This window comes from Chiloscyllium punctatum, chromosome 3 (assembly GCF_047496795.1).
Source record: "Chiloscyllium punctatum isolate Juve2018m chromosome 3, sChiPun1.3, whole genome shotgun sequence".
NCBI classification, from domain to species: Eukaryota; Metazoa; Chordata; class Chondrichthyes; order Orectolobiformes; family Hemiscylliidae; genus Chiloscyllium; species Chiloscyllium punctatum.
In genome coordinates, this window is record NC_092741.1 from 115,665,452 (window position 1) to 115,689,638 (window position 24,187).

General features: G+C 40.4%; 1 protein-coding gene across 1 annotated transcript in view; it reads left to right on the forward strand.

Moving 5' to 3' along the window:
* The window catches only part of col21a1 (collagen, type XXI, alpha 1), a 448,863-nt gene that overhangs the window by 402,226 nt on the left and 22,450 nt on the right, over positions 1-24,187 (forward strand). The window contains exons 24-28 of the mRNA XM_072549080.1: positions 1,821-1,865; positions 11,473-11,505; positions 11,613-11,759; positions 11,844-11,898; positions 13,712-13,921. Coding sequence (XP_072405181.1) covers positions 1,821-1,865; positions 11,473-11,505; positions 11,613-11,759; positions 11,844-11,898; positions 13,712-13,921 — 490 coding nt within the window. The remainder of the gene's footprint in view (positions 1-1,820; positions 1,866-11,472; positions 11,506-11,612; positions 11,760-11,843; positions 11,899-13,711; positions 13,922-24,187) is intronic.

Genomic DNA, 24,187 nt, shown 5'->3' on the forward strand with positions numbered 1-24,187 from the left:
GGAATGTGACTTGAAAGGAATTCTCGGATTTACATATTATTGATTAAATACCTGTAACCCATTCTAAAAGCTAAAAGATTTAACAGCAATGTAGGTTTGTTCAATATATTGTATCAGTTGCATGATGCTATGATCTTTTGATATAAATTATATGTCTAATGATCCTGTCCAACTAGTTACCTGATGAAGGAGAAGCGGTCCGAAAGCTAGTACTTCGAAATAAACCTGTTGGCCTATAACTTGGTGTTTTGTGATTTTTAACTTTGTCCACCCCAGTCCAACGCCAGCACCTCCACATCATGGCTTCATTGGAAGGGGCACTGACTATAAGTATAGACAAGTGATGCTGCAGCTTTATAGAACTTCAGTGAGGCCACATGTGGAATATTAAGTACAGACTGGTCAGGACACTACCAGAAGAATGTGGACGCTTTGGAGAGGGCACAGAAACGGTTTACCAAGATGTTGCCTGGTTTGGGGGATTTTAGCTATGAAGAAAGATTGGCTAGATTAGGTTTGATTTTACTGGAACGCAAGAGGTTGAGGGGCAACCTCATAGAAGTTTATAAGATTGTGAATGACATGGTTAAAGTGGAAAATATGAGGCTTTTCCCCAGGGTTGGGGGAGAGCAGGAGGGTCAATTACTGGAGGACACAGGTTCAGGGTGTGTGGGAAAATTTAAAACAGTGTGAGGCAAGTTTTTCTCAGGTGGTGTGTGCCTGGAACGTATAGCCAGAGGAGGTGGTGAAAGCAGACACAATCGCAGCATTCTAGAGGCACGTGGACAAATACATGAATAGGAAGGGAAAGAGGGTAAGGATCCTGTAAGTGAAGACAGTTTTAGTATGGAAGGTCAAAATGTGGCAGCGCAGACTTGGAGGGCCAAAGGACCTGTTCCTGTGTTGTATTGTTCTTTGTGTTCTGTGGGCAAAAATGGCAGGAAGTTTTGGGTGTTGCTTATAAGTCATTGTACCACAAATACTCTAGGAAAGGCTGTTTCATTAGAAACACATTAAGTCTGATTTATTCAGTATGATTCATTTCACAGAAGGTTTAACATTTTTTACATAATTGATGGGCAGTTATCCCTGATACTGGTTCAATACTTGTGTTTTAAATTTTCAGTCCAACAGTGGAGATACGGAGTAAATTTGGAAAGCCCACCACGATGTCTGGACTTATGCGCCACAGTACAGACCAGAAATTGCTGGATAGCTATAGCATCCAATAACAGTGAATGCCAAATGCATTGCCAGTATTGGCAGACAAAATTTGGGATTTCCTATCAAATAGACATCCTATGGTCATTAGTTTCCTGAACTGCCTTTCTTTCTAAATATAAGAATTTGTTCTCCAGCTCCCTTTTGTAATGATTTGTTAACAAATTGTTATTGTTCTATAATTTAGTTAATAATGCAATCTATCCAGACTAAAGAATTTTATTCTCTCCAAAATGTGATGAGTTTATGAATTACTTCCGTTTTTCTGACGAGTCTCGTTTGTATTTCTTTTGGAAAGCACTGACAATTAAAACACTATCTTCTATCCAGTTATTCTCTTAAATATTTACTGTAGATTTGACTACAATGGAAGCAACTGATTCTTAGAAGTTTTTCAAATCCCATTTGAATATTTATTAGCTAGTGGGTAATGAGTAAAAATATAACTTTGGTGGTCTTTCAATGTTCATCCCAATTAAAATTATTAGATAGTGAAGTCAGAGTTTCATATTTCTAAAATTACAATTTTTGTGTTATATATTTACTGACATTGGAACTAAGTTCTCTTTGTAATAATGATTCTTATTTCTTTTGAAAAGGGTTACAAAGGTTTATCAGGACAGCCAGGACTTCCAGGACTACAGGTAACATCTAACTCATCTTCTTTATATTCATTTATATTCATTTGTAGGATTTGGGCATCACTGGCTGGGCCAGCATGTGTTGCCTGTCCCCCTGCCCTTGAGAAAGTGATAGGGAGCTGACTGCCAGAATTGTTACAGTCCAGTTCGTAGGTAGACCCACAGTGCCATTAAGGCAAAAGTTATAGGATTATGAAGTACCAACACTAAACAAACAGCGATAGTATTCCAAATCAGAGTGGCAAGTGTTTTAGAGGAAACCTGGAGGTAGTGGTGTTCCCATGTATCTGTTTCAAAGACAGTCCTTCTAGATGGTAGTGACTGTGGGTTTGGAAGATACTGTTCAGGGAACCTTGATGATTTTCTACACTGCGTCTTGTGGATAGTGCACACTGCTGCTATTGAGCATCATTGGTGGAGCAAGTGAATGTTTGTGGATGTGGTACCATCAGGTGACTACTTTGTTAAGATAGTGTCAAGTCTCTTGACTATCGTTGGAGCTGCACTCATCCAAGCAAGTTATGAGTATTCCATCACACTCTTGACTTGTGCCTTATAGACAGGTCTTGGGGAGTCAAGAGGTGAGTTACTCTCTACAGAATTCCTGGCGTTTGACCTGCTCTTGTAGCCATAATAATAAATGGCTGGTCCAATTCAGTGTCAGATCATTGATAACACCCAGAATATACTTAATGTGGGAGGTAGTGACAGTGCACCTTTGAATTTCAAGGGGAAATAATTATAATCTCTCTTGTTGGAGTTGGTCATTACCTAGCACTTATGTGGCACAAACGTTACATGCCACTTGTCAGCCCAAGCCTGGATATTGACCAAATCTTATTACATTTGAACATGGACTGCTTCAGTATCTGAAAAGTTGTGAATGGTGCTGAACATTGTACAATCATTGATAATCATTCCAATTTATGATCTTATGATGAGGGGAAGGTCATTGATGAAGCAACTGAAGATGTTTGGACCCACAACATCATTCTGAGGATGGTGCTCTAATAAGCACAATCATCTTCCTTTATGCCACATATGACTAACCAACAGAAAGTTTTCCCTGAGTCCTATTGACCACAGATTTTCTAAGGGTCCTTGATTCCACAATCAGTCAAATGAAGCCTTGATGTCATTAGTTACTCTCACCTCTCCTTTGATTGTAATGTATTTCCCTTGGTGTGTCTTCGTATATAATCATATAAAAATGTGGTTGATCAAGTTTTTGTTCAACAATCCTATACAAAAACAGCAATAATCTCACACAGTGATCAAGGTAATTACTGAAGTAAAATACTAGAAATTTAAAATAGCATTTTCAGGTTTTATTTTAGTTCAAGATAAGTAATTTATTAACAAAATCTTACATTTATATGCATCATTAATGGATAAAAAATCCTAAAATTTCTATGGCGTAAAGGATTTAAAAGGTTATAACTATCAGAGATACACACTATATTAATCAAAGATACAGACTTTAAGGTGAATGAGACAACCAGAAACCAGCTTAGTGACTAGAAATCATTCTGTGCCGAAGATCAAAACACATTCAGGCCTGGATGTTCATCATGACAGAGGGTATCTAAATGAGGTGAAAATACCAAAATAAGTTAGGAATTCCCCAAGTCCTGCCACAACCTGCCATTTCTAATTTTTGTGAGAGCAGGATCAGGGCTAGTTTGTAATTCACATATATATGCTTCCTTGAAGCAGCTGGCCCTTTAGATGACCCGTTGCCTTCACTCAGAATGAATCCTTGATGTCGCAACCAGAGTGTGGAGATTAGACCAGGTAACAGCAGGTCTGCTTTCTCCATAGCGAGGATAGCCCTTGGAGAGCTGAGCTAGTCCTGCAGATATGGTCCCCAACCTCTTGTAGAAAGGGGTCAGAAATTCTTTGATGAGGATCAGGTTCCCTCTGGGACTATTAGCTGTGGAACAGATTGTGTACAAAAGTTGCACAAACCCATGGAACTGTCCAACTCATCAAGGCTTCTCAAGAACTGTCATGAAGTGTCAACAAGTGTTAACTATTAAGAACTGTCAAGGAGTATCAAAATGTGTTTTTTTATGAATGAGAGTGCTTTTCTGTATAGTGTGCAGTCTTTAATACAGAGCCTTAAGTAATAAGACAAGAATTATTATGTGTGCACGTGTGTTTGAATATATTCAATGAATTGGCAGACAGATGAAGGGGAAAGAGTGTTTGGAGGAAGTGTATGCAGGTGTATGAATGGCCATGAGGATGGTTAGTGGGGTGTAAATGGAATGGAAAAGATGAGGAGCTATGAGGGATGATCGAGTGCATTAGATTGCATGGGTGGGGCACAGGGAGTGTACGAATGCTGATGTTGTAAAGTGTGAGTATTGAAGGTTTGTTTATACTTCGCTTTTGGAGAGGTTTGGTATCCATTTGGATCTGGTCCAGGACACCTTCGGTAAAGGTAAGACAACTTTTGCGGTTGTGAAAAAATCTTAGGTATTTAACAAGTGCATAAACTCATTGGACTCTGAGCCCTTAAGCAGCATGAGCAATAGTGAGAAATTAACAAAAATACAGTGAGAATGAAAAAATGCAATTCACGATAGTGAGAAATATAATTTCCACTTAAGTTTTCAATTACAAGAGGAGAATCCCACTAGTAAGTAGAGAGGAATCTATTTTCATACATTTTTGTCTTATTGCTGGTTAATCTCACCTAATTTCCAAGCATGTTGCAATTCTCCCAGGTCCGAATGAGAAACTAGATTGTTGTACTTCCCAACTTCTGAAAGTTGGAGCCAGTTAACTAGGCAGCTGCAGCTTGGCAGTGCTTCTCTGGGTCTCCATGTTGGCTGTCATTCCCCAATATCCCCTCAGGGCATGAAATCAACAACATCACAATACCAAAGGACATCACCATAGCATATCTTAATGACCTTATCGTACAATTCAGCACTTCACAATCGTATTTTGGAGCTCACTGACAACTTACATTGCAATACTTCTGTAACTTGGTGCGAAACGTGGTTGACTTACAAACATTGCATGTAGCAGAACATGGTGCATTCTCAGGCTCTTAGTTTCCTTTCTTAATACTCATTCATTTGCACTTTCTTGGAAATTCAAAGCGTCCCTTCCTTGCCTTGCCTTTTAGCCCATTGCCACTTCCTTCAGACTTACTGGCTCACAGTAGACTTGTCTTGCTTGTCCTTTTAGTGCAAACAGAAAGCAAGGCAGCTTGTTGTGGTTGCCAGTACTGAGCAGTGAAGAAGGTGGTCACCTTGCTATATGTTTCCATGCTACACCAACGGCATGTGCCAAAAGCTGATATGGCAACCATCCTGCACATGCTTCAACTTCATTGCCAAGTCTGAAGGTCTAAAATAAGTAGTCCTTGGTTGAGTCAAGGGACTATGGCCATCAGGGGGGTGCCATGACACTCAGTAAAGGGCATCATCTGATTTCCAACTCCAGATGGTTCCTGGCCAGAAACTCATTTACCTGGGCTGAAGACAAATCACGGTCACCTCTGGATTTTGTGGTGGTCTCAAACTTCACCATCATCTTTCTGAATTGCAATTGATTCTGTACATCTCCTGGATTTTCATTTCTGCAGAAATAACTCCATCAGAGCATCCACCAATACTCTACACTTTAGAATTCTGTGACTTCTTATACAATTCCTGACACTGCACTTGACTAATTCACTGTTGCTGCATGCTCATTCCACCCTACCTACACTGAAGTTATCCTTCATAGAGCTCTAATTTTATTCATGGCCTCCCTCTATTGTCTCTTATCTCATAATTACTATCAAGGTTTTATATTTCTCAATATATAGTCTGGTAACTTGACTTTTCCCTATGTTCAATCACATGAGTATTTGGCTGCCGCTCCAAAACCAAGCCCATCACTTCCATTTCCACTCTTCCCTTTCTTTTAACCTTTTGGGCTTACTATTCCAAACAACAGACCTCTAAAGCCCCACTTGAGGTCCCTTTTTTTTCCTCCAGTTCCCCCTCTATAACCTCATGCTCTCTGCAACCTAATTTTGTTCATGAGATCTATGTCCTGCATCTCTACCTCTCTATACTCTTTCAAGACTTTCTTTAAAACTTCGTATAAACATTTGGCTGTCTTCTACGTGACTCGGTATGAAATGTTAATTTAACACACTGCAATGAAGTACCCTGAAACTTTTTATTGCATTAGATTGCTATGTAATTACACGCTGTTGTGTATTCTGTTTGTGCAAATTAAAGCACTGCTGAAATCATGATGATGCAGTGAGGCTGGTATGTGTCTGATGTTTCAGTTGGACAGCCCCAGATCCCAAGCAGTTTTGGCAGGCCTCCATCCTCAGCAGTTTCAACAAACTCCTGGTCCTTGGTGGTTTTGGCATGCCCCCAGTCCTTGGTTGTTTCGATAGGCTTGTGATCCTCAGCAGTTTTGATGGGCCCCAGGCCTCAGCGCTTTTGGTCGACCCCAGGCCTCAGCAGTTTTGATGTGCCCCGGACCTCAGCAGTTTTGATGGGCCCAGGCCTCAGTGCTTTTGATGGGCCCCAGGCCTCAGCACTTTTGATCGACCCCGGGCCTCAGCAGTTTTGATGGGCCCAGGCCTCAGCGGTTTTAATGGGCCCCAAGCCTCAGCGATTTTGATCGGCCCCGGGCCTCAGCAGTTTTGATTGGCCCCATCCTCAGCGGTTTCAACAGACTCCCTCATCTCAGCAGTTTCAGTTGACCCCCAGTCCTTGGTGGTTTTGACAGGCCCCTAGTCTTTGAAAGTTTTGACAGGCTCCTGGTTCTTGGCAGTTTCAAAGAGGCCCCCAGTCCTCAGCAGTTGGACAGTTCCTGGTCTTCCACAGTGGCCAATTCATGAAATAGTGAGGCTGTGGAATGAACAAAAAAAGATATTTGTCTAAACTTTGTCTCTTTTTTTCATATATAATTAATGTAATTAAATGATGCTGTTTTGTGGCAACATACACATAGAGTCATAGAGTCATACAACAGTATGGCCCAACCAGTCCATGTTGAACATAATTCCAACTAAACTAGCCCCACCTGCCTGATCCTGGCCCATATCCCTACAAAACTTACCTATTCATGTATCCATCCAAATGTCTTTTAAACATTGTAATTGTACCCACATCCACCACTTTCTCAGGAAGTTCATTCCACATGCAAACCACCCTCTGTATAAAAAAATGTCTCTTATGTCTTTCTTCAATCTCTTTTCTTTCACCTTAAAAATGTGCCCCGGTCTTGAAATCCCCTATCCTAGAGAAAAGACAACTACCATTAACTGTATGCCATTTGCAGTGTTTTCCCAAATATAAGTATCAATAAATTTCTATCTATCTATCTATCTGTTTATCTATCTATCTATCTATCTATCTTTTAAGTCCCTAATTTTCATTAGGAACGTAGGTGTAGGGAAAGGCCATTCAGAATTTGAGTCTGTTCTGCTAATCATTTAGCTCATTGCAGATGTGTAGCTTTACTCCATTTACTCTATTTATTCCCTGTCAATATTCTTATTTATCAAAAATCCAACAATTTTAGTCTCGAAACTTCAAATACCCAGAACTCCGGTGCGGAGGTCTTTCCTGGATTCACCTTTAAAAAGTACAATTAAACTTTGTTGCTCCAGATTTCCCAACCAGCCAAAATAGATTCTCTAGTTAACCTTTTCAATTCCTTTGTCATAAAAATATCTTAGTGGAATCTCCCCAACTCCTGAACAACATAGTCAATGGTGGGTCAGTTGGGAAATGTGGCAAGCATATTTATATGCCATTAATATCTAATCTTACCTCATTGATACACATTTCCTATTCTCCCACATCGGAGAGAAACTAGATGGCAACAATTTCTGACATGAAAGTCAGAGTAAGTACGTGACAGATCCAGCTCACTTTTTGCTTCTCCAGGCCTCTAACTCGAACAGCAATCCCCAACATCTCTGGTTACGCTCCATGGGTTACTGCCCGAAACCTCATCCATGGAGGTTGGCATCTGACACATACCAGCCTCACTGTATCATCATGACACATGAACAATGCATTTACAGGGCTGTTCTGCACTTCAGTATTGCACTTTAGAGTGCACCAGCACCTTTCATCATCATGCAGCTGCCAGGTGTATATGTGCATACAGGCAAGCACCCACGTCCTGGATTGGACCAAGGTAAAGATTTCTTGTTTGGCTTCTGAGCCCTCACTCACTTTGCACCTGTATGGATGCCTATAGAATCTCTCCCTTATTTTTATATTTAGCAATTTGTTGCCTCATTTAGAATTTTAGGGCTCACATTACTTCTGTCTTGCCTTGCTATTTAGTGCAGACACAAAGCCAGGCAGCTTATAATGGTTGCCAGCAGTGATTAGTCAAGGGGTTGAACATGTTGCTGTATGTCAAATTTATGCCTACTCCCCTGAATGCCAGCAGCATACGAGGCAAACACACTGAATGTGCTTCAACCAATTAGCCATGTCTCATAATCTAAAGGGACTAATCCTCAGTCAGGTGAAGGGAGACTACCTTCAACTAGAGGTTAACAACATCATATATCAAGGGTAGAGCCTGATATCGGTCCAGGAGCTTAACAGTCAGACTACAGTTTGAGGCGACCTGATTAAGCAGATTCACTCCTCCGCAGTCTAGGGAGTGGGCCACTGTCAGCCCTCTAAGTTCAGCTCAATCAGCCTGGAGATCCTCAGCACGTCAATCAGGGAGCTGCACAGATATCAGTCAAGGAGGGGTTATCTGTGGTAGGGGAAGTCAATTGTAGAGATTGGAGGCAGTATGCTGGGATGGAAAGGCGATAATAATTGTCAAGAAGGGCAGTTCAACATATAAAGATGAGAGACGATTGAACAAGGCATATTTCTGGCTTTGATTAAGAGAGTACGTGACATGACTTTGAGTTCTGTACTGGTTACCTCAGAGGCATTTGGCTAAACATGTTAAGTGTGTCCTACCCAAATGCCCTTGCACCCCCACACCATAGTCTGACACATATCTAGCATACACTGTGGGCACTGAAGCTGGCTGTCCATAGCAGCTGCCAAAACCTTTCCATGGAGACAGCTACATACTCACATGTCAGAGGTAGCATGATTCAAATAGCTGCAATAGATTCCTCCAATTTTTGTGTCAGTTTATCCAGTGCCTCTGACAAACTTGCCTGTTGCTTGAGTCATTTGGGCATTTGGATGACATTATAGCCAATTCCATAGGGTTTCCTCCTGAAGGTTCCTCCAGAACTGCTCTGAGTGCTAACAATGTGGGGCATTTCTTCATCTGCTGCTTATGGAGGTATGGCACCAGTCTGTGGTCTCAACTCTAATTTACACAATGTATCAACCAAAATATCTCTATATGAGCTGGTAGAGGTACCCTGCTGTTCATCCTCTGTGAGATTCCTCAGAGTTGGAGGACTAATGGGACAGTAGCACAGCACTTAATAATAATTGTTACTTGGTTAATGGGATATGGAGGTCTCAACATCAACACGTGGGCCAACCTCCACCCTTTCCCACTAAGGTAAGGATCTGACCTTCTAGGGGCTGAGGACATGGATGCTGGGCATCCTATCACCCGTCTTGGCTTTCCTCAGCCAATAGTAGATTGTTTTCTCCTGGAATGAGACAAAACATTGAATTGGGTGAGATGCATAAGGCTGGCACAGTTGTTAATGCTGGAGCTGTTGGGGCAAGTGTGGTGAGGCATCCCAGGCAAATGAGTAGACAACACGGAAGCCTTAGTATGAGGGGTTCAGGTGAGTGAGAGTGAGTGAGGAATAATGTTGCATGCAATCGTGACTAAGGTAGATTATGTGCCTTGATGGGAGCTGAGTGCATCAGCAAAGTTAGAGTGAATGTGAGATTACATAGAGAAAATGCAGGCACTTACCCTTGTGAAGCGCACAAAGTCATTAACTTTCTTGCAGCTGTGCTGAACACTTCTCCAGAACATGGACATTGCAAAGACATTGGTGACAAATTCAGACCAGGTTGGCACAATTTGTGTTTTGGGCTCTTTTGCTGGTCCTGAGCAAAGAGGGCAGACTTCCTCTGCACCACCTCATTAATCAGGACCTCCAGTTCCATGTCGGCAAAGGAGGGAATTTCCATTTCTTTATCACCTTTGGGGCAGTTTACACATGGGAAATGTAAAGGACAGCTCATGAATGACAGCGCTTGACCTGGTGCACAACTTTGTATCAAAATTGGCACTGGGAAACTCAGGAGGGCCTGGCAATACAAGTGGGGAACAATAGAAATGATGTTAATTAAGCAGGCTGAGGAAAATAGCCTGAGGAAACTTGCTCAAGCTCTCAAAGAGAAATCCTCCATGCAACTCCCTGAAATTCATACTTGGCTGATTTTTGGTATAATCGATCCCTTTGATTCTAAACTCAAGAGCATAGCAATCCTTTTAATTTATTTCCTTAGAAATTATAGTTCTAGTGAATGTGTGCTGTGTCTCCTTCAATTCATTTTTTCAAAACTAAATCCATAAAAGGTCTGACCAATGCTTTGTGTAACTGAAACATCAATTCCTTATTTTTGTTTTCCAATTCTATTGAGAAAGAGGCCAATATTCTGTTATACATTTTTACTACTTCTTGTACCTACATACTAGCTTTACATAGTTTATACTTATAGACACCCAAAATGCTTTGATCCTCCATGGCTCACAACCTTTGATCATTAAGAAAACATTCTGATTTGTCTTTCTTAAGTCCAAACTGATTGAGTTATTTTCGTAATGTTGAATTCTGTCTACTATTTGATATGTGCTTATTTATTTCCAACTATCTTCAAAATATCAAAGAAAATGACTAAGTTTTGCACTTTAAAATGATTTTGGTTTTCTATCCAGCCACGAACTTGTAGTGAAGGACAGTCTGATTTAACAAGGGTATTCTCAGTTGTATCAAGCAATCACACTCACAATTGACATAATAGTGAAGAATGAATTCTCAAAAATAATAGTTACCAAATTAAGTCAAAACATTCATAATGATGTGCTTTTTGGGAGGTCTTACAAAGAAAATAATGCTTTCCCAGTATGTTATCAAAGTTATTGGCCTTATATTATGTAGAGAAACATAAATTAATTGATAGATTAGTGCAATAAAAGGTAAAGTCTCCATAGTCCTACAAGACCATAGGGCTGCTCTCATAAGAGAGAAAAATGACTGGTGGTGGTTTAACCTGACGGTCAGCATGCCTCAAGTGAGGGGAGAGTCCTTCAGGCTAACCTCAGCTGGTGCAGAAATTGAACCCATGCTGTTCATGTTACTCTGTATCACAGACCAGTTGTTCAGCCAACTGAGCTAACCAACCCTAATTTTAGTGTAATAATAAGTAGTTGAAATTATGATTATTAAGACCACACACTTCAGTTCTCGTGCCATAAGGCACTTGTAACTTAAACAGACAATATTATTCCCAAGTTATAAATTGAATTTGCATTAAATCAGTACATAAAGTGATACTGCAATATTTAAACTTGGCCATTTGCATTTCACAGACGGGGGACACAAATCTGATTGTTCTTTGACTTGGGTCTACAAGTTAAATTATGTACACTGATAATTTAATTATTTTCTCAGGGGACAAAAGGCTCAACAGGATCAAAAGGAGAGGTAGGGCTGCCAAACTAGGCCACCCAAAGAAATTCATAATTTTTTAAATGTTATAAATGTTAATAGATTCCAATGCAATCGCTGTTATTTTTCATCATTTTTTCTAGCCTGGAGAACCAGGAGCATCAGGCACTGCAGGCATAAGAGGTCAGAAGGGTGAACCTGGTTTACCTGGAAGAACTGGGAATCCAGGGCCTAAAGGAAAGACTGGGCTTTCAGGACCACCAGGACCACCCGGTCCAGAAGGAATTTCAGTAGGAGTACCTCTGATTTTATTTTGATGTAATTCAGCGTTTAGTATGCTGTTACTCATTCCTAATTCCAAACTGTTTTAATAGGGAAAAGGCATTTCAGATGAGTACATCCGACAGGTTTGCATGGATGTGCTAAGAAGTGAGTATAAGGGTTAATTGTTCCATACTTAATATAATCTAAAGTTAATTAAAATGTTCTTAATGAAAAACAATTTGTATTAATGCTATTTTTATTAAGAAAGAATTCAGTGCTAGATTTTTTGTTGAAATATATAAGGAGATATAAGTGGACAGGAATTAAGGATTTCATACTCTGTAACACATTGTGTAGGAGAATGCAAAGATAAAGAATATAATTTTCAAGAAATTTTTGGGAACAGGAATTATGCAGAATGACAAATATTAGATCCTCTAAAGTGTAAAGCGTTAAAAAAAAGGCTAATCTAGAAAACTGTAAGATAGTTTGATTCTATTGGTTGGGGCTGTATAATATTTTACTTGAAATTCTGGAGGAAATAGTAGGATATTGCTAGGCTAGTATTGAGAAGCTTATACTAGCGCTCTGGTGACTTGGGTTTGAATTTCACCACAGTAGCTGGTAGAATTTAGTATCAGTAGTAAATGTGGAATTGAAAACTGATTGCAGATGTAACATCAGTAGTTTTAAAAGCCATTAAGTTCATTAATGCCATTTAGAGAAGGTAATCTGCCATCCTTGTTTGCCTGGCCTATGTGTGACTCCAAAGCCACAATTGTGTGGTTGACTCTCAACTGCCCTCTGAAACGATCTAACAAGCTGTTCAGTTCAAGAAAATTAGAGATGGACAAGATATGCTGGGCTTTCCTGAGATGCCCGCACTCCATGAAAGAGTTTTTTAAAATGAGCATGAACACTAGGCATGAGTTATTCAGAGTAAATCTTCAGAGGTTCATAAAGGATTGATCATGCTTGACAAATGCAATTGCATTTTTGAGAAAATCACAATATATACAAGTAATTTAAATTTGATGATTTTTTTTCAATATGCAAAGGCTGAGTCTTTATTTTATAAATGGAGTTACAGAAAGAAAAATAAAAACATAAATTCATGTAAAGTCTTTCATCATCTCAGGATGTCCCAAAACTAGTGAAGTACACCATTTTTTTGCTGCTTACTAGTCACAGAAACCAGGCCTCTTATAGCAATCCCTTACAGCTAGATAATTAGCTGCAACCAATAGGCAGTTTCTGATAAGTGATGAATAATTTTCAGCTTCTTTACAGTTCTTAAAGCTCTAAGTTCAGAAAGTTAAATTGAAACTGAAATGACAAACTCAATTTCAGTTAGAACTACTCACCTAGTACAACCTACCAGATATACCATCTTGGATCAGCTTCCCAATCCTTAGACTATTTTTAACAACATTTCATTTTGACCAGTTATAAGCAAACATCAAATTAATTATGTTAATTTGTTTGTTGTTTGGTGAGGGAAGAATGTTGACCAGAACATCAAGAAAACACTATTTTTGTGAAAAATGCCAGTGGATTATTTTAAGCACAACTAAGCCAACAGAGTCTACCTTTGTTCATGCAAATCTCCCTCAGTACTGCACTAAAGAGTTACTTTTTATTTTTGTGCTCATGCCTTAGAGCTTAGACATGCCTGGTACTTACTAAGCCAAACTGACATTAAGAATAATTTTACTTCAGCGATGCCAAAGATGATAATTAACTTAGTGATTTCTTGATATCTCAAACTGAATGGTGAGCCATGTTCATACGAAGCAAGATTGGGACAAAAGGAGCCATCATTATATGCATTTCCCAATCTGCATTCTTCAGTTCCCGGTTGGAGCACAGGATCACACAATTACTTATCTGTACAGTATAAATATGTGCGTGTATCAATATTATTGTTTGATTTAATTCTTGATTTTTCATTTTCATTCCATATTTTTAACCATATCAGCCCAGTTACCTTCGGTTTTGCGCAACGAAAGGAATGAAAATTGTTTGCACTGTCAGATACGCAAGGGTTCACCTGGACCACCAGGGCCACAAGGACCACCAGGACTTCCTGGACTTCAAGGTCCACCTGGTTTCCCAGGTTTGGATGGTGAACAAGGTCAACCAGGTCATTTAGGTTTACCTGGTCTTCCAGGCATTCAAGGACTCATGGGTGAGTTTGACAAAAATATGTTGGAATTCAATTTAATATGTAACTCATTATTCATACACATCACTTTTATTTTTGTTAGGTCCACATTTCACAAATAAATTCTCATATTTCAATCTGTGTTTTCCTTCAAAATGAATGAAAAATGCAAACTGGACATTATTACAGAAAAACTATTGGTTATTGACAAAAAGAACAAGATCACAAGCATAAAATAAAACAAAAAAAGTGCAGATGTTGGAAATCTGAAGCAGAAGTAGTATTTCTGAAGAAACTCAGCAGGCCTGGTAGCATCTGTGGAGAGAAAAAACAGTGAAGAGTTTGAGTCCAGTGACTCATCTTCAGATCACAAGCAAACCTTTTAAATGTTTTATCCATTTTAAAAACAGCAGAGATGTTAAAGTAATCCCGTGTCTTGATGATTATAATTTATATTGCACAGAATTGTGTCTACAGCACAGAAATAACTGCTCAATGACAGTGTTAACAAGCCTTTTCACATCATAACTTATCTAACTCTATCAACATATTTTTCTATTTCTTCCAATCTTGAGTCCTTATCTAGTTCGTCCTTCTCTGGCTCCTCACCTTACCCTTTGCTCATGGAGTCATTACTCTTAAGCAGCATGTCTCAATGACTACTGCCCAGTGGCCCTAACTTCGGTGCTCATGAAATGCTTTGACAAGCTGGTCATGGCATTAATCAACTCCAGGCCTCCCCACTATTCTTGACCCACTCCAATTTGCCTGTCGGACCAACAGATCCACGTCAGATGCCATATCACTTGCCCTTCACTCCTCTTTAGAACATCTTGACACCAAGAACAGCTACATAAGAATCCTGCTCATTGAGTACAGTTCAGCCTTCAACCTATTATCCCCTCCAGACTGATTACTAAACTTAGTGATCTCGGACTAGGCCCCACTCCCTGCAACTGGATCCTCAGTTTCCTGACCCACAGGCCACAATCAGTGAAGATTGAGGACAATATTTCATCGTCACTAACACTCAACACTAGAGCCCCCTACTGTACTCACTGTATACCCACTGTATGCCCATCGCCAAACACCAAACTAATGCCATTTACAAGTTCACTGATGACATCATCATAGTCAATCGAATCTCAGATGGCAACGAAACAGACTACAGATGGAGGTGGAAGACCTGAAAAAATGGTGCACTGAGAACAACCTAGCTCTCAATACCAGCAAAACCAAAGAACTCATTATTGAAATTCGGCGATATTGCTCACAAGACAAAGCTTTTCACTGTGCCTTGATATATGTGACAATAAATTCAATTCAATTCAAGCTACTCACTACCACCTGTCTCTCTCCATGGAGAGAGATGCCTATGGTCCTTTGTGGACTATGACTCCTACCATGTCCTTATCTTTTACCATCTTCAAAACAATACTGAACTTTACAAGGATAAAAATCACACAACACCAGGTTATAGTCCAACAGGTTTAATTGGAAGCACACTAGCTTTCGGAGTGACGCTCCTTCATCAGGTGACAATCAGGAGCGTCGCTCCGAAAGCTAGTGTGCTTCCAATTAAACCTGTTGGACTGTAACCTGGTGTTGTGTGATTTTTAGCTTTGTACACCCCAGTCCAACACCGGCATCTCTGAATCAGAACTTTACAAGAACAGTCATGTGTAAGTGCGTTTGTTTTCAACTTGGATAAAAATGAAATTTGCATGTTAGTGTTACAATGGATTGTTAGCAAACCAAACCAATCAGTCAGAGAACAGTGAATTTAAAATATTCAATTCCCCTAAAAAATGCCCAATTGTTCCTAACAGATTTTACAAACAACAGATTTTAGACATCAAGTTTATAACTTAAACAAAACTTAGAAATGTAATCTTAATAGTGTAACAATAACAGGACTGAGCAGCACCACAAGGTTGTCTGATTTATATCTATGACTTAAACCTAATCGTCTTTGATCACAAGCCCCCAAAACACACCAAACTATTATTTCGAAATATTAAATGAAGCAGAAAAAGTAGACATATAGTCATACCTGTGAACAATTTATTATCTAAGGATAGCATGAAACCTTTGCACACAGACAGACAGACACAGTTAAGATCAAATTTATAACTTAATTTGCCAGTTTAGTTAAGCAGTTTCAAATGATGTGTGCCAAGACTTAATGCTATCCTTATTGTTCACAGGCATGACTGTATGTCTGATTTTTCTGCTTCATTTATTACTTTGGAATTGCAGTTTGGAAGTGACCTGAGTGCACACCTTTCAGTGGTAAAGTGGTTCCTCTGCACAACTTGCCTGTTAACATCTGTGAGAGGAGATCTGTCTGTCCATATGCAGAGTCTAATAGCACCATCATTTAGGAAAACACAAGGGTTCAGAAGAAAAGTCATATTGGACTTGAAACGTTAACTCTGTTTGTTTCGCTGCAGATGCTGCCAAATTGGTTGCATTTCTGTAACACTTTCTTTTTAAAAATTTCCAGCATCCACAATATTTTTCCTCTGTTGTAAGAAGCAAGACATTTGTTCTCAGGATTTCTCTAAATACTTTACTAAACCACAGAATAGAACAACAATAGGGGCTGAATTTTCTCATTCATTGGATAAATTTATTTTTAGTGAGATTCATGCAGATGATCCACCATGGCCCATGCAAACTTTTCTCATATAATTTTAATAACATTACTTATTAATTACACATCTCATGGAATCATGTGACAGGACAGGCAGAAGTACTTACCGCTTTACAAGGTTCATGCCACTGGCATAATATTTAAATCTCAGCTCCACAACACTTTATGTGCTACAAGCTACGAGCTTCCTTTCACCTTGTCATCTTGGACTGTTATACTGTGGATGGGGTGGTGGAAAGCAGGGCCATATTTTCTCCTGCTGACCAGCAAAGGCAGCCACACCACTCAGACAGCCTGGATCAATGTAGCAGCCATGTTAATGGAACGTCCCAGATAAAACCCAATGCAATTAATGATCCCCTGAGCTCCAAAATGGTATATGCTGTCTTTGTCTTCCTCTGTTACCCCATACTCAGTGGGCCACCACTCACTCCAACTCTGCGATCACATGCATCTCATATGAAAGCCCATGGACTGCAATTCACTGTACTCCATGCATTATGGCTACTCAATATCACCCAACTTATCCTCACAAACTAATCACCCTTGCTGCTCTCTTCTACTCACTGAGGATACCTTATCTGCTCTCCTGCTCATGTGAGAGAAAGTAACTGGTCTTCCATCCATTTCAATCATACTAAGTTCCTGCTTTTGTCTCAATTCAGGAAAAAGTATCCCACCACCTTGACTATTCATTGGTCTAAACTATGATAGATTGCCCGCCACTCCTCTACACGAAAAATGTTTTTTTAAAAATAGACAGCTTTCAAGTAAAGTGAGTGAGTACTGAGGAAGTAGAGAATAAGTCTGCTAGCCAACATTCCCACAAAGCTGTGCACACACAGCTGCTCCAAGGTTCAGTGCATGGTGATTGGCATCAGAGTAATGATTGTGGCATTGACTTTCTATTCTGGCGATTGCTGCTATACATGGGCCTTGAAGGCCTTGCTTTAATTTTCTTTCTTCCTATATGGGCCTTGAAGGCCCATATAGGAAGAAAGAAAATTAAAGCAAAAATTACTGACACCCTCAAAACACTCTCAGTTAACATGTGCAAAATAAGCATGTGCAATACCCCTACCAATACTGCTAGTGACATCATTCTGTTCCAATCATTCATATTTATTTTGCAGATTTGGACTCTGCCCTGTTTTTACTGGCAGAGCATTTCACAAAATGTGGATGTGTAATATGAATCATTTGGAAATGTCAAGAGACACAGCCAAGAAAATAAGTTGAGACATAGGATGCATGCTGTGTCGACACGGGATGCATGTGTGTTCCTGCGGACAAAGTGATCTAGCAGAAGCATGTAGGTCGTAATTGTCCTTTGATTCCAAAGGCAGCCATGACTTTGTGGTGAGACTGATGGATTGGCAATGCCCACTTGCCTAGAGGAAGAGAAGGGTGTCCGTGAGCATCCAAGGAATTGCTGATGAAGATGAAGCTTTTTGAGAATCCAAAAATGCAAGTGGTGAGCTTCTGCCACCGGATAACTACTCTGACTTTCATGTCAGGAATTGACACCCTCGGAAATTGACACCCTCTAGTTTCTTGCAAAGGAGAGGAGAGTTGGGATCTGCTAGCAATGAGGCAAAATTAGCTAACAATTAAATGTAAGTAACTAGTGAAAATCAGGGTTCTTAGTTTAAACATTAAGGGGAATCTCCAAATGTTTTCTCAACAGCAAGAATCTGATTTGTCCACTTCACAGTATTTTTCCAACTTCCTTGCCATTGCCCATATGCTCAAGGGAGTTGAGAATTCCACCTGAGATGGCTGAGATACACTGATAAGAAAGAAAGAGTTTGCATTGACACAGCACCTTGCACATCCTCAGAATGAAACTAAGTGTTTTATAGCCATTGAAGTAATAATCAAGGTATAATATAGAACTGTGTTGTTGTCTCTCATTTAATTCAAGACATAAATATTTCTAAAAATAAGTGGAAATAGTCAAATATGGAATTGTTTTATTTGGCTGCAGCTAATTATGACTGACTTTATTTGCTCAAGTTGCACAGTTTGGAGATGTTGAAAATCTGAGTAAACTTCTAATGCACTCCTGCCACATCATCTAGTTGGTTGAGGGTGGAAGTTACAAAGAAACCTAAATAAATCAGTTTCTGTCTCACAGGAGGTATTGTTAAGGTGAGGAGAGACTCACCATCCAGAAGTTTCCTCATTCCAAATCTGAGAATTCACTGGTAAAGCCATTAAACACAACATAATGGCAAAATGGCCAGCTGGTATGAAGGCTGAATTGAGGAACTAGACCTGACTCAGACCTGATTCCCTGAAATGCTTTCAATACTTGGGCCAACTTTCAACACTTTTATGAGGACTAGGGGTGTGTTGATGGAGATATATTATTACTTTAAGGATGTTTGAGGGTAGGATTCTAGCATCCACATTACCCTTGACATGGTCATCCTTTGCCAGAATTCCCAGAACAGCATACATGCAAACTTGAACAATATAATGAGGTCACATCCCAAAGAACCTGTAACCCAAAAAATAGATAGTAGATGGAAAGAGCACAGGAGACTCAGCAACACATGGACATCCATGAAGTAGGATACTTCTTCAGTGCAGGCAACACCATCTATGGTCCAAGAGTCCAGGGACCAACTCCACTGAGAACCAAAAATGGAGAGTTGTTCATCAAAGACCAATAGGCAGTCAACATCCACTGGACAGAGCATTTTGAGGATCTCCTCAACCAAGGCACAATCCTCAATGCAGGTGCTGTAAACACCATCCCGCAATATACCATCCATCACTCTGTCGACACACCTCTAACTGCAGGAGATCCAGAAAGCGTTCTGACAGCTGAGAAACTAGGCCTTCAGCACAGCTGAAATCCTCGCTGAACTACTCATATTGCAGAAAGACACTCTTGTCACAAATCTACAACCTCATCACCCTCATCTGGAAGGAAGAGAGCTTGCTGGGACATCTCAGATGCAATAATTATGAGCATCTCCAAGAAAGGAAACAGGTCCAACTATGGGAATTACAGAGAGATTTCATGCTGTTCACTACAGGAAAGGACATTGTGAGAATCCTCCTGTAATGCCTCCTCCCAGTGGTTGAAGAGCTCCTCCCAGAGTCTCTTTGCAGGTTCTGCCCATAATATGATTATAATATGGTAAGTTTTTAGGGGAAGAAGGGAGAATCAGAAGTGTCAGTATTAGATTAGATTAGATTCCCTACAGCGTGGAAACAGGCCCTTCGGCCCAACAAGTCCACACCGACCCTCCGAAGAGTAACCCACCCAGACCCATTGCCCTCTGACTAATGCAACTAACACTATGGGCAATTTAGCATGGCCAATTCACCTAACCTACACATCTTTGGACTGTGGGAGGAAACCGGAGCACCCGGAGAAAACCCACGCAGACACGGGGAGAATGTGCAAACTCCACACAGCAGTTGAACAAAAGGAACTATGGAGCTATGAGGGAGGAGCGGGCCAAAGTTCAATGGCTCAATACCCTAGCAGGGATGGCAGTGGAACAACAATGGCAGGTATTTCTGGTTATAATGCAGAAGGTGCAGGATCAGTTCATTCCAAAGAGGAAGAAAGATCATAAGGGGAGGCGGGGCAGCCGTGGCTGATGAGGGGTGTTAAGGGCTGTATAAAGATAAAAGTGAAGTATAACAAAGCAAAGATGAGCGGGAAGCCAGAGGACTGGGAAACGTTTAAGGAGCAACAAAGGATAACTAAAAAGGCAATACGCGGAGAAAAAATGAGGTACAAAGACAAACTGGTCAAAAATATAAAGGAGGATAGCGAAAGCTTTTTTAGATATGTGAAAAGAAAAAAAAAGGTTAAGACTAAAATTGTGCCCTTGAAGACAGAAATGGGTGAATTTATTATGGGGAACAAGGAAATGGCAGGAGAGTTGAATAGGTATTTTGGATCTATCTTCATTGGGGAAGAAAGAAGCAATCTCCCAGCTGTAATAGTGGCTGAAGGACCTAGGGTAATGGATGAACTGAAGGGAGTTTATGTTAGGCATAGACTGTTAAGTCTGAAGGCTGATAAGTCCCCGGGACCTGATGGTGTACATCCCAGGGTACTTAAGGAGGTAGCTCTAGAAATCGTGGACGCATTGGTAATAATTTTCCAATGTTCTATAGATTCAGGATCAGCTCCTACGGATTGGAGGGTGGCTAATGTCCCACTTTTCAAGAAAGGAGGGAGCGAGAAAGCAGGGAATTATAGACCAGTTAGTCTGACCTCAGTGGTCAGATGCTGGAGTCAATTATGAAAGACGAAATTATGCGTCATTTGGATAGCAGTAACGGGATAGGTCAGAGTCAGTGTGGACTTACAAAGGGGAAATTGTGCTTGACTAATTTTCTGGAATTTTTTGAGGATGTAACTATGAAGATGGGCAGGGGAAACCCAGTGGATGTAGTGTACCTGGACTTTCAGAAAGCCTTTGATAAAGTCCCACATAGGAGATTAGTGAGCAAAATTAGGGCACATGGTATTGGGGACAAAATGCTGACTTGGATTGAAAATTGGCTGGCTGACAGGAAGCAAAGAGTAGTGATAATTGGGTCCCTTTTGGAATGGCAGGGTACCACAACCAGTGGGGTACTACAGGGTTTTGTGCTGGGACCACAAGTGTTTACGAAATGCATTAATGATATAGGTGAAGGTATTAAAAGTAATATTAACAAATTTGCTGATGACACAAAGCTGGGTGGCAGGGTGAAACCTGAGGAGGATGTTATGAGAATACAGGGTGACTTGGACAGCCGAGGTGAGTGGACGGATGCATGGCAGATGCAGTTTAATGTGGTTAAATGTGTGGTTATCCACTTTGGTGGCAAGAACAGGAAGGCAGATTACTATTTAAATGGAGTCAAGTTAGGTAAAGGGAAAGTACAACAAGATCTAGGTGTTCTTGTACTTCATTCAATGAAAGCAAGCATGCAGGTACAGCAGGCAGTGAAGAAAGCTAATGGCATGCTGGCCTTCATAACAAGAGGAATTGAGTATAGGAGCAAAGAGGTCCTTCTGCAGTTGTACAGGGACGTGGTAAGATTGCACCCACAGTATTGTGTGCAGTTTTGTTCTCCACATTTGAAGAAGAACATTCTGGCTATTGAGGGAGTGCAGCGTAGGTTTGCGAGGTCAATACCCGGAATGGCGGCACTATCATATGTTGAAAGATTGGAGCGACTGGGCTTTTATACACTTGAGTTTAGAAGAATGAGAGGGGGTCTGATTGAGACATATAAGATTACTAAAGGATTGAATACTCTAGAGGCAGGAAGCATATTTCTGCTGATGGGTGAGTCCAGAACCAGAAAACACAGTTTAAAAATAAGGGGTAAGCCATTTAGAACAGAGTTAAGAGAAACTCTGCCCCAGAAGGCAGTGGAAGCCAAGTCTCTGGATACTTTCAAGAAAGAGATGGATAGAGCTCTTAAAGGTAGTGGAATCAAGGGTTATGGGGATAAGGCAGAAACAGGATACTGATTGTGGATGATTAGCCATGATCATAATGAATGGTGGTGCTCGCTCGAAGGGCCGAATGGCCTACTCCTGCACCTATTGTCTGTGATCTATCAAGAGACATGGTTTTTAATGCATGACAAATCAAAAAAACATGCAGTGAACAGCACCAATCTCTGTGCATGGCCTTTTTCAGTCTCACAAAGACCTTCAACTTTGTCAACTGCAAGGGATTATGGAATGTTTTCCTCAAATTTGCTTGCCAGCAGAAATTCATTGCCAATCTCTGCCTGCTTCATGATGACATACAAGTTGTGAACCTCACCAGATGATCCCAATGACACCACCACCACCACCACAACCATCAAAATCCACACCTCAGGTGCCTCCTCTAGCTATAAGCAGATGTTGATGATAAAATGCAACATTGATTTCAAAGTGCCAGTGCAGCTTTTAGATGCTGAGAAACAGAATGTTTGATGTCTGAGACTACAACCCAGCTACTGATCTACAGAAAAGCCGAGGTCCTGCCCTCTTATATGCAAGAGACGAATGGAACATGTATAATAGACGCCTCAAATCCCTGGAGTTATCACTGGTTCTACCTTTAGAAAATCCTGCAAATCCACGGGCAGGATAGGCATACTGACGTGAGGTTATAAGTTTGCTCGCTGAGCTGGTGGATTTGTTCTCAGATGTTTCGTCATCATGCTCAGTAACATCATTAGTGAGCCTCCGGTGAAGTGCTGGTGTTCTGTCCCACTTTCTATCGACGTGTCTTGGTCTGTTACAGTGGGTGATATCATTTCTGGTTTGAATGCCAGGCAATAAAGACATGTACAGGAATTCCTGTACATCTGTGGTTGCCTTTACTATTACTGACAATATGACTGCAATTTTTAAACCTTACGAAACTAAACTGATCCAATTCATTCACCAGCTTTTGAAGGTCCTTTTAACAAGATCTTGATAGATTGTGTAGGACCCCTTGTTAAAATCAGATGAAAGAATGAATATATTTCAAGAATCTGGATTAGTGGTGCTGGAAGAGCACAGCAGTTCAGGCAGCATCCAAGTAGCTTCGAAATCGACGTTTCGGGCAAGATGCTGCCTGAACTGCTGTGCTCTTCCAGCACCACTAATCCAGAATCTGGTTTCTAGCATCTGCAGTCATTGTTTTTACCTCTTATATTTTAAGAATATTAAAGTGATGCTATAATCCATGGCCAGTGTAATGTGGTGCAGTTCTGAGAGCATATCCAGCAGCCACTGAGCATTCTGAGAGACCCAAGTCTCCAAGGAGGCTACCATGCTATCCATGGAGAGAGTCAGGCTTGCATGGTGAAGTCACCACACTAATGAGAATATTGAAGGAGTCCTTCATCTTTCATTCTAATCTGGCCACCCATCTCAATGACCATGAGATGCACAGAGTAAATTATACATCTAGCTTACAAAATTAATGAGCTGAGAAGAACCTGATGATGTGAGATGACTTACTCCAGATTTCACTCCATGAAACTCACTCACTGCCACTCTAATTTCAAATGAGAAAATCCTGGCTGTGGTATTCACTCTTTTACTCTAAGTACATTGTTCATTGTTTTATTTTTAGATGTAGGCTTCATTACTTTTTTCTAAATGTTGTACTCATTGTTTTATTCCGGGCAGTTTCTATTGCTTTAATCTCTGTGTAGTTTTTGTTTTAATTCATACGTAGATGTCACTGACAGGGCCAGCATTTATTGCCCATCCTTAGTTGTCCTCGAGATGGTGGTGCTGAGCTGCCTCCTTGATCCCACACTGCTATTAGGGAGGAAATTCTGGGATTTTAACTCAGTGATAACAAACAAACAGTGTTATATTTCCAAGTCTGGATGTTGAGTGGCTTGGAGGGGAGTTTGCAGGTGGTGGTGTTTCAATGTATCTGGTGTTATTGTCCTTCTAGGTGGTTATATGTCGTGGGTTTGAAGGGTACTAGCTAAAGATCTTTGTTATATTTCTGCAGTACATCTTGTAGATAAACATATTGCTGCTAATGAGCAGCAGTGGTGGAGGGAGTGAATATTCACGAGAATGATATCAATCAGGCAGGCTACATTGTCCTCGGTAACGTTAAGCAATTTGAATGTTGTTGAAGTTGCATTCATTCAACAAA